Genomic DNA, 14,202 nt, shown 5'->3' with positions numbered 1-14,202 from the left:
AAGTCTTTGCTCAGGCCATATAACATTGACTGTTACTTCGGAATAGGATCTGATTCAAACAGCACATTTTCCTTAACACTTTTCCGGGTCAGGAAGTTAAAAAGAAAATCTACCCATTTAAGGACAGAGTTCTTGTCCCAAGAGTACAAATGAAATCTGTGTATATTTATGTTCAATAAAAATTACTATGTGAAACAAGAATTATAAATATTCTGAATACACAAAATATCCAGACGAAAAAAAAAAATGCTTTGCCCCACAGGCAATCACATCTACAGTCCATATGTGGTAATGTAACATCTCAGAGGGTTAAAAGGGGTTAGCCATTTTTTTTTTTTTTTTTTTTTACATAAGTTGCCCTTGTGCCTTTACCCCTCATCACCGACATTTGTTTTCAACTTAGTGACCAGTGTCCAGATTTTTCGTGTAACAATAATTGGTTATAAATTTGGAGCAATTTAACATATCCAGGCGATTTTGAGACTGTTTTCTTGTGACACATTGCTCTTCATGTTAGTTGTAAAATTTAAGTGAGAAATTTTGTATTTTGATCCAAAAAAAAAAAAAAAAATTATTAAAATCTCTTTTCCAAAAGAGAATACCCAGCTTCACCACGGAGGAAAGACTATGTGAAGGAAAACGTTAAGTTCTGGACCCCTGAAGGGTATGCAAGGTCTCTTAATTATACTTTTTAGACACTCGCAGAACGCACGGGTTCTGAGAGGCGATGAGATTTGCAGTTGTCCACACAACTTACAGATTTGCACAATAACTCACAGCCCTGAATGGCTATAAGATACCTTTCACTAGCCTCAATTATACAGAACCTTATCATCCCAATTTAAGCTGCCACCAGGCGCTATAAGGAAAGCGAGGACAAAGGAAGAGAAAAAACTACATATAAACATAGTTAAGGGTTGAACCAATACTAGAATTTTGAGTTTGATACGATACCTGAAAATGTATCACATTACTTGATATGACAATATTTTCAAGAAAAGAAAAAAAGTATTATCTGAATGTTTATGGTGCAGTCACATGGGGCATTTACATTTCGTTTAGAAATGCAATGCAAATGTCTAGGGCGGGGCTCAGTCTGATCACATATGCATTTCCTTTGAAACACATGCAATCAGTAACTGTGAACCAGTGTTTTGCCAAGAGAGCTTTAGTGTTATGACAGCATATTCTATGTATTTTAAAGGTTGTCCTGATAATGTTAATATAAAATAGTATACTAAATAGTATAATATAGGTCTCATTTTAGATGGGCGGTTTTGATGTCTATCCTTTTTTTACGGATGGCAAACAGATCCACTGTTTCCTATGGGTGTGTTCACATGTCCATTTCTTTCATGGATGTGCAGACAGTGAGAAAAATAATTGCAGCATGCATTATTTTGTCTCGCATGCGGAACACGTACATCCATAGAAGTCAATGGACCTGCAAAAAAAAAAAAAAAAGGACGGCACAAGCATGACATTCGTATGCAGAATGTTTTTTTTTTAATTTAATTCCACACACACTACAGAAAATTCAGGAGGAGAAGATCTCATGGTTAGTCCTAGTTTAAAGGACACCTGTCATCAGGTCTCTGCCACTAGTCCTGTCACCTCTACCTGTTGGAGCAGCTCACAAGGATCCCATCCCAGCCTTTATCTAGTCATTTCATACATTATTCATTGTAAAATCATCTATTCTTTATCATATAAATGAGGCTGGTCACATGGTCAGAGGCAGTGATGTCACCCCTGTTACCCCTCCCCTCTCCTCCCCCTGCTCATGTCTGTGTGTAATGTATAGTAAAGTATTGCTGGTATCTGTGCTGCATCTGCTGACAGGCTGCATCCTCCTAATACACAGGTGAGAGACACAGACAGCAGCTACACATGAATCTGACATGTTCTGCTGTAACATGGCTGCCTGGAGCTGCTGTATCTCTCCTAAACACACACACATGCACACACAGGCTGCAGGGGGCGTGGCCACCAGCACCAGGAAGCACATCATTATACAGCCTCACATCATTATACAGGCTGTCAGTCATGCACTGGGGGTGTGGCTGTGCCTCCCACTCATGAATAGAGTGGACAGCTTGAATATGCTAATGCTTCATTGGACATTTCACAGGTCATTTGCATACAGCTTTAGGACCTCATTGCTTAGGTTTACAGGCATGTAGAGGGACAATGAAGGGATAGAGGCAATGCTCTCTAATGGCAGTTTATGAAAATATATTTAGTTTAGGGGGGTTATTTTGCATGACGGGTTCTCTTTAAGCCTTGATATCCCAAACTATGCAGAATGCGCATATACAAGAAAGTCCCGTTAGGGATCACAGAAGAGAGCATGCAGGGTCAATTGAACCTACTACTTCCCAATGAAGGTGGAGTGCGGCATTGTTGAGGGTTGATGGGCGTGTGACATCATGACGCGAGGCTCTCATCAGTGCTGCGTCCTCCGCCATTTCCTGCCTCTCACCGCTCGGCATGTGAGCTCGGCAGCCTCAAGCGCGGTTTGTAACGTGGCACGTGGAGCGAGGTAAGCATGCAGGCGTGCCGATGCTCGAAGTTGGACCTTACAGGCTGAGGCTGTGTGCGCGGGAGATGTCTGGAGGCTTCCCCATTGCTGCAGCCATGTCCATCACTGGGCTGCTCTGAAAGAAGAAGTTTCACATCGGTGTGCCACTTTGGAGGAACGAGAGGACAAGCAGGATATTGTCGGCTCCTTGCTGCATGATCCATCCGGGCTGGACTGGAATTGCTGTCAGAAGATCTTGGTCCTGGCAGCAGATCGAAAGCAGGATCTGTGAACGGAGGTCCGATTCTTCCCAATTGAAAGGATAAGCGCCATAAGATTCAATGGGCGAATGGTGTGGTGAGATTTTCTCTGACTTTCTACTGTTTGCGCTTATCATGCCATGCTGCAACTCGTTCCTTTTTACTGCCCTTTCTATGCTAAATATTTGATAGCTTTTTTTTTTCTTTTTGCTGGTAAGGCAGCCTGCTTGATGGTGGACTAACATTTAACATCTAACACTGGAACTGTTCTAACTTTGATGATATATACTTAATGAAGCTGTGTGCGTTAACTGTGGATTAACATATATCATTAGAATTGTCTAATATTGGAACTGTTCTAACTGATGATATATATCTATTAAAGTGGTGTGCTGTGACGGTGGAAAAACAAATCTCTCTAAAACGGTCTTACATCTAAAACTGGAAGCGCTCTAACTTTGATGATATATATAAGTTGTGAGCTGCGACTGTGGATTAACAAATATCTTCAGAATTGTCTAACATCTAACACTGGAACCGTTCTAACCTTGAGGATATGTATTTACTGATGCTGTGATTGTGGATTAATATATATCTTCAGAGCTGTTTAATATTTAACATCTAATGTTGGAACCGTTCTAACTCTGGATGATGTATACTTATGAAAGCTGTGGGCTGTGATTGTGGATTAACATACATCTGTAGAATTGTCCTGCTCCCTGAGGACCTTCATTTGGCCGTTAGGGGATAAAGAAAAAGCGTGAATTAACATCTATTAGAACCACGCTGCTTTTCGATGTCCTTTATCATGGTCAAAATTGAGCCGTAGGTTAGAGACACTACAAAGGGAGGATCTCCCACAAGACTAGAACTTACTTCTAACCGAAATTTTGACGGTTGTCAAGGACACTAAGAGTTCGGTTGAGGAATCTAAGGCGGCAATCGATAATGTAAACGAACAGATTAGTAGCTTGAACTCTGATATTAAACTTATTAGGGAAGAAATGAACAAAATTAGGGACAAGAACAAGGAAATGTCTAACAGCTGCATAAAATTGGAGTCACAAGTGAATGATCGCAAGACAGATATTGAAAATATCAAAAGAGAAAATGCAGGATTACAATTTAAAATTACCTACATGGAGGACAGATCGAGAAGAGCTAATGTGAGAATAGTGGGCTTTCCGAGGGGGGGGGGGGGGACGAGCCCAGAGATTTATCCAAAAAAATATTTTTTGGATACTTTTAGGAGTGAGGACTTTTCATCAGTGTTTGCCGTAGAGAAAGCACATCGGGTCCCGTTAAAAAAAACCTGTACCAGGCAGCTTACCTAGAGCTGTCTTGTCCAAATTGATTAGTTCGCAGGATAGAGATACTATTCTGAAGAAATAGAGAAAAGTCGGAAATAACTTAATAGTGAGAAGGTCTCAATTTATCCTGACTTTTCTAGGGACACACAGAGAGCTAGGGCCAGCTTTAACCCCATAACGCCGAAGCCACTTTTCACCTTCCTGATACGGCCCATTTTTTCAAATCTGCCCTGTGTCACTATAAATGGTTATAACTTCGGAACGCTTTAACATAGCCAAGTGATTTTAAAATTGTTTTCACGTGACACATTGTACTTCATGTTAGTTGAAAAATTTTGGTGGTATGTTTTGCATTTATTTATGAGAAAATCAGATATTTGGTGAAAATTTGGAAAAATTCTCGATTTTCGAACTTCAAAATGTTCTACTTTTTCCATACATAGTCATAACTGCAAAAAAACGTAATAACTAACATTAACCGAATGTCTACTTTATGTGGATATGGTTTTTTATGCATACTCTTATTTTTGTAGGATGTTATGGGTCTTTGAACGTTGGGTGCGATTTTTCACATTTTCATTAAAAAAAATGCTAAATCCTGCTAATGAGGGACCTGCTCAGGTTTCAAGTCACGTTGAGAGGCCTAAATAAAAGCAAACCCCATAAATTACCCCATTATAGAAACTACACCCCTCAATGTATGTAAAACAACTTTTATGAAGTTTGTTAACCCTTTAACAGGGGTTAAAACAAAATCGGATACAATTTTGAAAGTACATTTTTTTTGGCTAAATTAATGTGTTTTTCAAAAAATTTACAAATTCTCAGTGGATAAAATACCAAAACGCTCCACAAAATTTGATACCCAATCCCTCCCGCGTATAACAATACCCCATATGTGGTGGGAACCTGCTGTATGGGCACACGCCAGGGCATTGGAGGGGGGAGCTGCGCCATTCAGAGCAGATTATGCATTGTCACTTTTTATTGGCTATACAATCTTTATTTTTTTGGCAATTTGGACATATAAGGGCTTATTTTTTGCGACAGGAGATGCACTTTACAAAAATATTTCATTTTAGTGGGTCATTAGCTTATTGATGAGATTTTATTAACTCTTGCATGTGTGGGTGAAAAGAAAATTGTCAATTTTGGTTTCCTTTCTTTTTGTATTTTTGGGTGGGGGTCGTACGAGTTTTTCGGGTTTTGTTTTTACGGCATTCACCGAGCGGGCCCAATAATGTTTCTGATATTTGTACGGATTGTTACGGACACGGCGATACCAAATATGTGGGGGTTTTTGGCGATGTTGTGTTTTTTCACTGTTTTGCATGTGTATAGGGAATGTTTGTGTTTAGGGGACTTTCACTTTATATTTTTTTATTAAAAAATGTTTTTATTAAATGTTTTTAACTGTTTTTTTTTTTCACTTTTACAGGTAAGCTTGAACAAGCGATCCACTGATCGTTTGTTCAAGCTCTACTTCACCTTACACAGTGTAATACAGATGTATTACACTGTGTAATGTAACACACTAAGCATGCTCATTGTGTTACAGCAGGAGGAGGATCGCGCAGTCCCGGGGCTGCGTTTGGAACCATGGACCCTCCTGGACCGCGGCGTGTTAGGGGTTAACACCCGTGATCAGAGAAATCTCCGATCGCGGGTGTTAGAGGCGGGTGTCAGCTATAATATATAGCCAACATCCGCAGCTTCTGGCCCCGGCTCCGTTCAGCTTGACGTAATAGTACAGACGGTCCCCTACTTAAGGACACCCGACTTACAGACAACCCATAGTTACAGACAGACCCCTCTGACCTCTGGTGAAGCTTTCTTAATGCTTTACCATAGTCCTAGATTGCAATGATCAGCTGTAAGGTGTCTGTAATGAACCTTTATTGATAATCCTTGATCCCATTACAGCAAAAAATGTATAAAGTCCAATTGTCACTCAGGCGAAACATTTTTTTGTCTGGATCTACAATTATAAAATATACAGTTTCGACTTACATACAAATTCAACTTAAGAACAAACCTCCGGACCCTATCTTGTACGTAACCCGGGGACTGCCTGTACTGCATTTTGCGGGAACACACCTCCCGCGATGCAGTACTATTACGTCAAATGTCGGGAAGGGGTTCAAGGAGTAAAGAAAAGAATGGCAGAAGCTGGGATACAATACGCATTCTTGTTTCCATCTAAATTACTGGTTGTATTAAAAGAGAAACTTGGTTCTTAGATAAACAAGGTATCCAAGCTTAAGCTTATAGAACGAGGCCCCATTTTGGGAAGATGGATATCTCCCTATTTTTGTAGAGCTGGGTGGTGGCTAGGGCAGGAGGGGTGTGGGAGGATGACACCAAGGAGTTAGGGGACCTGTTGAGAAGAAGTAAGACGGTCATGTGGGGTATGTGAGGTGGGGGGGTCTGGGTCCCCAGCAGGGAGGCATGTTTTTTTCTTTTCTTCCCTTTTTTCTTCTTTCTTTGAATGGCAGATATGGTTAGAATAGTAACAGGGAATATTCGTGGGGCCTGTGATAAGATCAAGAGATGCCAGATATTTGATATTGTGAACAAACATTTGCCAGCCATTATCTGTTTGTTGAAAACCCATTTAATTGAAAAGTACGTTTATATAGATTTAGGAAAAATTGGACAGCTAAGAAAATCCATTCTTTTGGTAACATCTACTCTAGAGGAGTTACAGTGCTAATTCATGCAGATATCGACTTTGTGATATGTCAGCAAAAAAATTGTTAAAGAGGGGAGATACGTCTTTCTATATGGAAAATTATACGGAACAACAGTTACTTTAGCATTTATATACAATCCCCCTCCTTCTACCTTTAAAGTTTTGTACGCCTACTCTTTTTCTTGGAAAATAAAGGCAATTGTCCTCTTATGATATGAAAGTGGGCGAAGACTAACGTCTGTCTGTCTATGCCCTCAAGCTGAGGTCAGTTAGCTTGCCCACATATCCCTTGATGCCTTGTGTTCTCTCTCAAAGTAAATTTAGCATTAAATCTATTTGGTTTCCTATAAGTAAATTACATGAACACTGCACAGATCACATACAGGAAGCATATAGGGTCTAGCCTGGCAGCTACCATTATACAGAGGAGCATGGAACATGTAATAAGTGTAAGAAATCTGAGTACACCAGTTGGATAGACCTGTGCTGTGCGAGCACTGAAGGTTAATAGCTTATCTGCACAGTAAAGAAGGTGCTGATGACAAGGTGGGGCGGAGGGAGCAGCATCAGGAGAGGAGAGACACTGAGAAAGTTCTGTAGAATTACATACTGGGATAGAAGGACTGATAGGGAACAGGGGATATCTTGTAGCTCACTATTCTGTGCAGGAGAAATCTGCTACATGACCTCTTCCTCTGTGAGCAGCAGCTCCTCCCCTCCCATGAAAGCGACAGAGAAACAAAGTATTAACAAAGTACGGATTCATTGGGCTTATCAGAACACTGAGAGGAACCAGCCATTGCAGCACTAAGGTAATATAATGGGGATAGAAAAACAACTACTGGATATGGGTAACAAAGATGATAAGCAAAATTGTTTAGCATCCCAAAAGCTCTTCACAGTTACAATGGAAAGATGATAATACCACTGTGATAAAGTAATGGATAAATTTAATGGATAAAACAAACATATGAATGTGTATATAGTGGAGGAAGCAAACTGAATACAACATGGGAGCACTGGATTCTATAATTGGTTCTTACATCCACCACGCCCCCACCCTTTTTTTTTTTGGGGGGGGGGGGGGGGAGGGTTTAATACTGATTGTGATACTGCTATTGTATGTATTAATAGTGATTTTCTGCATTATGATTGATGTATTTATGATAAGGAAGAGTTCTTAATAAAGTACAGTATATTAAGAATATTTTACTAACTTTTAATTCCCTAATATGTAAATTTTGTAAAGAGGCTACTTGGGCATGGGGTAGCCGGAGCAGAGGCTACACGGTGCGGCTACTCCACTCCCTAGTAGCCTCTTTGACCCTCCTACCAGATGTCTTAAGCACGCAGCTGCACTGTCACTGCTCCGAAGCTGTCAGCTCCACTTGCTCTATAACATGCTGCTTGTTACTAGTGACAGCTTGAGTAAACACAGAGGCAGCTTGTGCATTTATTCTGGTCATACACACAGTGGCAGCTCTTCACAGTACTTCTCTAAGTACATTGTCTTTTCCTCAGCCACATTCTGTAACCTGTCAGTGTGCAATGTAAAACTTCCTATTCATCTAAACCGTATCATATACGGAGCTACTATTCCCAAGCACAGATTCACAGCAGCCGTTATGTGAATGAGAATCTTCGCGCAGAGCCCGCTCTTCTCCTCAGCGGCTGGCCGGGCCCCCGGGCTACACGATGGCGCTCCCCCCACAACGCTAAGTCGTTAGCGACACTGCCCTGACACGCGCCGTGCACCGATAAGCCCGCGGCGCGGCTCGCAGAATGCATTGGCCTGGACACGAGGAGAATTGTTTTGTCTTTCTCACCTGCTTGGAGAGATACTGGCTAAGCTCTCCGCCGCTCTTCTGAGCAACAGCACCAAGCCCAGAAACGCCGAGCTGGAAGTGCTCCATGGCGGCAGTACCGCTCTCTGGAACAGGCCGAACAGCGGCCGTAAACGCACAAAAAACACCAGCACTGTTCCACACGTGGGGAAGACCCAGCACAGCGAAGCACTTCCGGGAGCGACGCGAACGTCATCACCGGCGCGACACCTTCCAACCGCCGGCGCCGGGCCAGTGGTTACCAGCCAGGGCGGGGGGACAGGGGTGGAAGAGAGAAAAGACGAATCTACTGCGACATCAATGACTTTTTTTTTTTTTTTTAAGTTGTGTGTTAAGAAAAAAACTGAAGTATAAATTATCGTCACGCATCAGACTAGCGGGAAAACAGACATGCAGTGCACTCTAGTCGTTACTTGTAGACTGTCTCCTCTACAGCGGGCATTTCTCATCACATTGTAATGTAGAGAGCGACTCAGACCGGCAGGGTAACCAATTGCGGTCATGCATTGTACTCCACACAGTATTTGTAAGCAAAGACACAAGACGTGTGAATCCTTATACTTTTGCCTGTATATGTTCATCTTTAGGTTGTGGCTCGTTTCCAGCTTAATGAACAGACTTAATTTTTAGAATCTGCCCTGTGTCACAATAATTGTTTTTTAAAGGGCACCTACCACCACAATTCTACCTGTAAAGGTAGATCGGGTGGTAGGTGGATGTAAGGGACGTGAGGAGAGCTCTTTTTAGAGTTAATCCTCACATCCCCGGTAACTTTTAATAAACTTTATTCCCCATATATGTAAATTTACTTATGCGGCTACTGGGGCGTGGAGTAGCCGGCCACGAGGCTACACAGCGCGGCTACTCCAGGCCCCAGTAGCCACGTTACTCCTCCTACCCTGTGTGTTCGGTGCGCAGCTCCTCGTAGCTGCGCGCCCTCGCCCTACATGCCGGCGTTCTGCGCAGGTCCGCGGCTGAGCAGCCACAGCTCCGAGGCCGGAGCTACTGCGCATGCGCAGAACTCCGGCTTGTCGGATGCTGCGCGCCGCACACAGGGTAGGAGGAGTAACGTGGCTACTGGGGCGTGGAGTAGCCGCGCTGTGTAGCCTCGTGCCCGGCTACTCCACGCCCCAGTAGCCGCATAAGTAAATTTACATATTAGGTTAATAAAGTTTCCCAAAAGTTAGCGGGGACGTGAGGATTAACTCTAAAAAGAGCTCTCCTCATGTCCCTTACATCCACCTACCACCCGATCTACCTTTATAGGTAGAATCGTGGTGGTAGGTTCCCTTTAACTTTGGAACTCTTTAACATATTCAGGTGACTTTGAGATATTTTTCTCGTGACACATTGTACTTTATGTTAGTTGTAAATTTTAAGTGACAAGTTTAGCGTTTTGCTCTGAAAAAAAAAAAGAAAATTTGCCAATTATTCGTAAAAATTCTTCATTTTCAAAGTTTGAAATGTTCTGCTTTCCAGGGAGATAGTTAAAATACCCATAAAGCTTGATAACTAACATTTCTGGAATGTCAGCTTTATGTGGGAATTATATTTTATGCGTCCTCTAATTTTTCTAGGATGTTATGAGGCACAGAACTTTAGGTGCAATTTTTCTCATTTTCATGAAAATCTCCAAAACTCACATTTTGAGGGACAACTCAGCTTTCAAGTGACTTTGAAAGACCTAAATTATAGTAAAACCCCATAAATTACCCCACTATAGAAACTACACCCGTCAACGTATGTAAAACAACTTCTATTAAGTCTATTAACCCTTTAAGTGTTTCAGATGGGTTACAGAAAAATGGTGATTTAGAAACTTTAGAATTATATTGGAAAATACATTCTTTTAGGCTAAAAATGACACTTTCATACTGAATTAAATGATAAAATGCTCTGCAAAGTTTGATGCCCAATTTCTCCCAAAGTGTGACGATATCCCACATGTGCTGGTGACTGCTGTATAGGCACAAGGATGAAAGAATGCGCCATTCACAGCAGATTTGTATTGTCACATTGTACAGGCTATAAAGTTTTTATTTTTTTGATAATGTGAACATGAGGGCTTCTTATTTATGGGTTGAGATATAATGAGGCGCATTTACTTACCCGTGCTATCCCCAATCTGGACTGTCTTACGATCCTGCGTTGTGGCGTGATTCACGTAGCTTGTGCGCCCGATTTCCTGCATGTGTCGCTTCCCCGCTCAGGTCAGCCGGAGTTTACCACCTTGTTAAATTCCGCGCGTAGTCTGAATCCGTTGGATCGTCCGTCGGCCCACCCCCATGATTTGTGTCGCCTGAAAGCTGGCGTGATTGAGACACATTCCAATTGTGTGCGCCAAAAAACCCTTCTAAATACGGCGCACAATGGAAATTGCTGGATATTCCTAATGGGAGCATCTAATGAGAGCGCATCCACACATGAAGGAAACAGGGAAGAATATGGATGTGAAGATTGTAGTCCTGTCCGTATGCGATTCATGGCACAAAGCCTATTGCTGGACACTCAAAACGCAGGCTTAAAGGAGAGGATGATGGGAGCACAGGACGGCCATCTTATTAAATATGAGCAGAGCAATTTGTGCAAAAAGGTAAAAAGAAATATAAAAGATGGAAAAACTGTTGGGAAGGATGGAACATGTGCATAATAGGTAAAAAGTAAAAGATATGTAGTGGCCGGACAACCCCTTTAAACTTTACCTGGCTCCCTGCCAGCTTTGAGCCCCAGGGGTGTCTGGTCCAGGGAGCTGAGTCCCCTCCCCCAGAGATGATCGCTCGTCATGCTCCACCTTCAAATTCAGCGTGTCTCCTCCTCCACCAACCCCCAATCTCCTACTCTCGCTAATCCTTCACAATAAAATTGAAATTCAGCATCCCTCCTCCTCCCTACAATTATTTTTTCCACCATCCCTGTCACCAAGGGGGTTTACAAGATGTATTAGTACATGTATATGCCAAGAGGTTAACCCCTACGGGACTCGGCCTATTTTGGCCTTTAGGACACGATCCCATTTTTTTCAAATTCTGCCCTGTGTTACTATAAGAACAATATAAGATATCCAGGGAATTTTGAGATTGTTTTCTCGTGACACATTGTACTTCAAATTAGTTTAAAAATTTGGATGATATCTTTTGTGTTTAGTTAAGAAAAAAAAATGAAATTTGGTAAAAATTTGGAAAAATTTTCTACTTTTGATGCAGATAAATAAATAAATGTAAAACTTATATTTCCAAAATGTCTTTTTTATGTTGCCATGTTTTTTTTAAGATTCCACATATTTTACTAGAATGTTATGAGGCTCAGAATTTAGGTGCCATTTGTAAAATTTTTGGGAAAATCACCAAAACCCGTATTTAGATGGACCTGCTCAACTTTTAATTGACTGCGAGAGGCCTACTTGTAAATTACCCCATTATGGAAACTGCTGTATGGGTGCACGGCTGGGCATAGAATGTTTTTGTAATGTGGACCTATAGGAGCTTATAACTCTTTGTTGGTAGAGGAAATGAAAATCATCAATTTTTAGGAAGATTTTACTTGTGTTTTTTTTTTTAACCATACCATAAAAATAGTATATTATTTTTATTCTATGGGTCTCTACGATTACTAAAAGACCTCATTTATATAGATTTTTTTAATTTTTTTTCACTGGGAGCGACTGAGGAGGTGAGTACAGGTTTGTTTTTTTAAAAACTCTTCCCAGCCTGCCTCCAGAATTTTATAGACAATCAGACAACTAAAGGGCTGATGCAGTGCATGCTGTATTATACTGCTGACACATGCTGTTAAATGTTGCCATCAATGCTGGCCCTAAGGCTATATTCACACTGCCGTTGCCCGCCCGCCCGTACCGTAGCGGGCAGCGGCAGTGTACGGGGAGAGGAGGTGAGCGCAGCTCACCCCCGCCCCTCTCCATAGCAAGCTATGGCGCACGGCGCCGTATTACGGGAAAAGATAGGACAGGTCCTATCTTTTTCCCGGGTACGGAACGGTACGGTGCCACGCGTGTGCGACACCATACCGCTCCCGTAGGGTGCCGTGCGCCCATAGAAGTGTATGGGGGACGTATATCGGCCGTATATACGTCGGCCGTATATACGTCCCCCATACGTTAGTGTGAATGTAGCCTAAGGTTGTGTTCATACATGGCCACACAAGGATAGATTTGCCTAATTACATTGTCTCAACATTTGCACTTTGCCAGGTTAGCACAATGTTTATATACAATGTCAACATTCAGTTAATATTGTGTTTGCAGAATTAGACTAGACAGTTATATGCTGCACAAGATTCATACAACACAAGGTTCTGTTGCTGGATGATAAAATTGTTGTAGAAGACTGTCTAGTCATACTTTGCACCTCCTATTAGTTGTTTATTATAACCAGAAATCTAGGACACAATTATGTCAGGTCAGCACGCTCTTTTGTTGAACTAGTCATAGGAGAGCCAGGACACTGTCTAAAACCCTTTACAACTGTGGCGCAGGAAGTTTTTTATGTGCAAATTTGGACAGAATTCTGTTGTGGACAGATTCATAAATCTCCCATATGTTTTGTAAACAGCAATGTAATGTAAATATCCCAGAGTGACGGGATATCAGCCACAAATTTTTCTTGATCCTGATTTGGCCAAGTTCTTGGTGAGGGTCCTGGAGCTCCTCTCTCCCATAATTTTTTTCACCTTTTAACCCCTTAACGGTGAAGCCACTTTTCACCTTCCTGACACGGCCCATTTTTTAAAATCTGACATGTGTCTATTTAAGTGGTTATAACTTTGGAACGCTTTAACATATCCAGTTGATTTTGAGAGTTTTTTCGTGACACATTGTACTTCATGTTGGTTGAGAAATTTAATCAATATGTTTAGTATTTATTTATGAAATAAATGGAAATTTGGCAAAAATTTTGAAAAAATGTTTTCCAAATTCAAAATTTTCTACTTTTTGGAAAGTTGATCATATCACTAAAATAACTTGATAACTAACATTTTACATATGTTTGCTTTAACTTGGCATCATTTTTCAAACATCTTTTCCTTTATTTTGGATGTTAGGAGGCTTATAACTTTAGGTGCAATTTTTCAGATTTTCACGAAAATCATCAAAACCTACTTTTGGAGGGTCAATTTAGTTAGAAGTGACTTTATAAGGCCCACATGACAGAAAACCCCGACAAATGACACCATTTTAGAAACTACACCCCTCAAAATATTCAAAACAACCTTTGGGAATTTTGTTAACCCTATGAGCGTTTCATGAGGGTGAAAGATAAATGAAAGTGAAATTACAGAAATGTAATTTTATCTTACTATAGATTCATTGAACACTAAAATTTGCACCTTCACAATGGGTTAAAAAGGAAAATGCATTTTACAATGTTTAGGGCAATTCCTCCGGAGCATGCCAATACCCATTTTGTCACTGTACCCTGCTTTACGGGCACAGGGGGGCACTTGGAATGGAAAAAGCGTTGTTTCGTTTTTTGGAAGACAAATGTGCCTGAAAAAGTTTTCATGTGTCAGGAAGCATTTGGAGAGCCATAATGGTACCAAAACAGAGGAAAGCCCCAAC

General features: G+C 41.3%; 1 protein-coding gene across 2 annotated transcripts in view; it reads right to left on the bottom strand.

Moving 5' to 3' along the window:
• MDN1 (midasin AAA ATPase 1) overlaps positions 1–8,838 on the bottom strand; it is a 178,012-nt gene extending 169,174 nt beyond the window's left edge. Inside the window, exon 1 of one of the 2 annotated variants that reach the window (XM_072141954.1) lies at positions 8,610–8,838. In XM_072141954.1, coding sequence (XP_071998055.1) covers positions 8,610–8,696 — 87 coding nt within the window. In that variant the 5' untranslated portion in view covers positions 8,697–8,838. The remainder of the gene's footprint in view (positions 1–8,609) is intronic. The other variant, XM_072141952.1, reaches the window with a different exon arrangement.
• Positions 8,839–14,202: the final 5,364 nt, after the last annotated feature.

Source organism: Engystomops pustulosus, chromosome 3, assembly GCF_040894005.1.
Source record: "Engystomops pustulosus chromosome 3, aEngPut4.maternal, whole genome shotgun sequence".
NCBI lineage: Eukaryota > Metazoa > Chordata > Amphibia > Anura > Leptodactylidae > Engystomops > Engystomops pustulosus.
The sequence above is the reverse complement of the archived record's forward strand: the minus strand, read 5'-3'. Positions and strand labels throughout refer to the sequence as shown.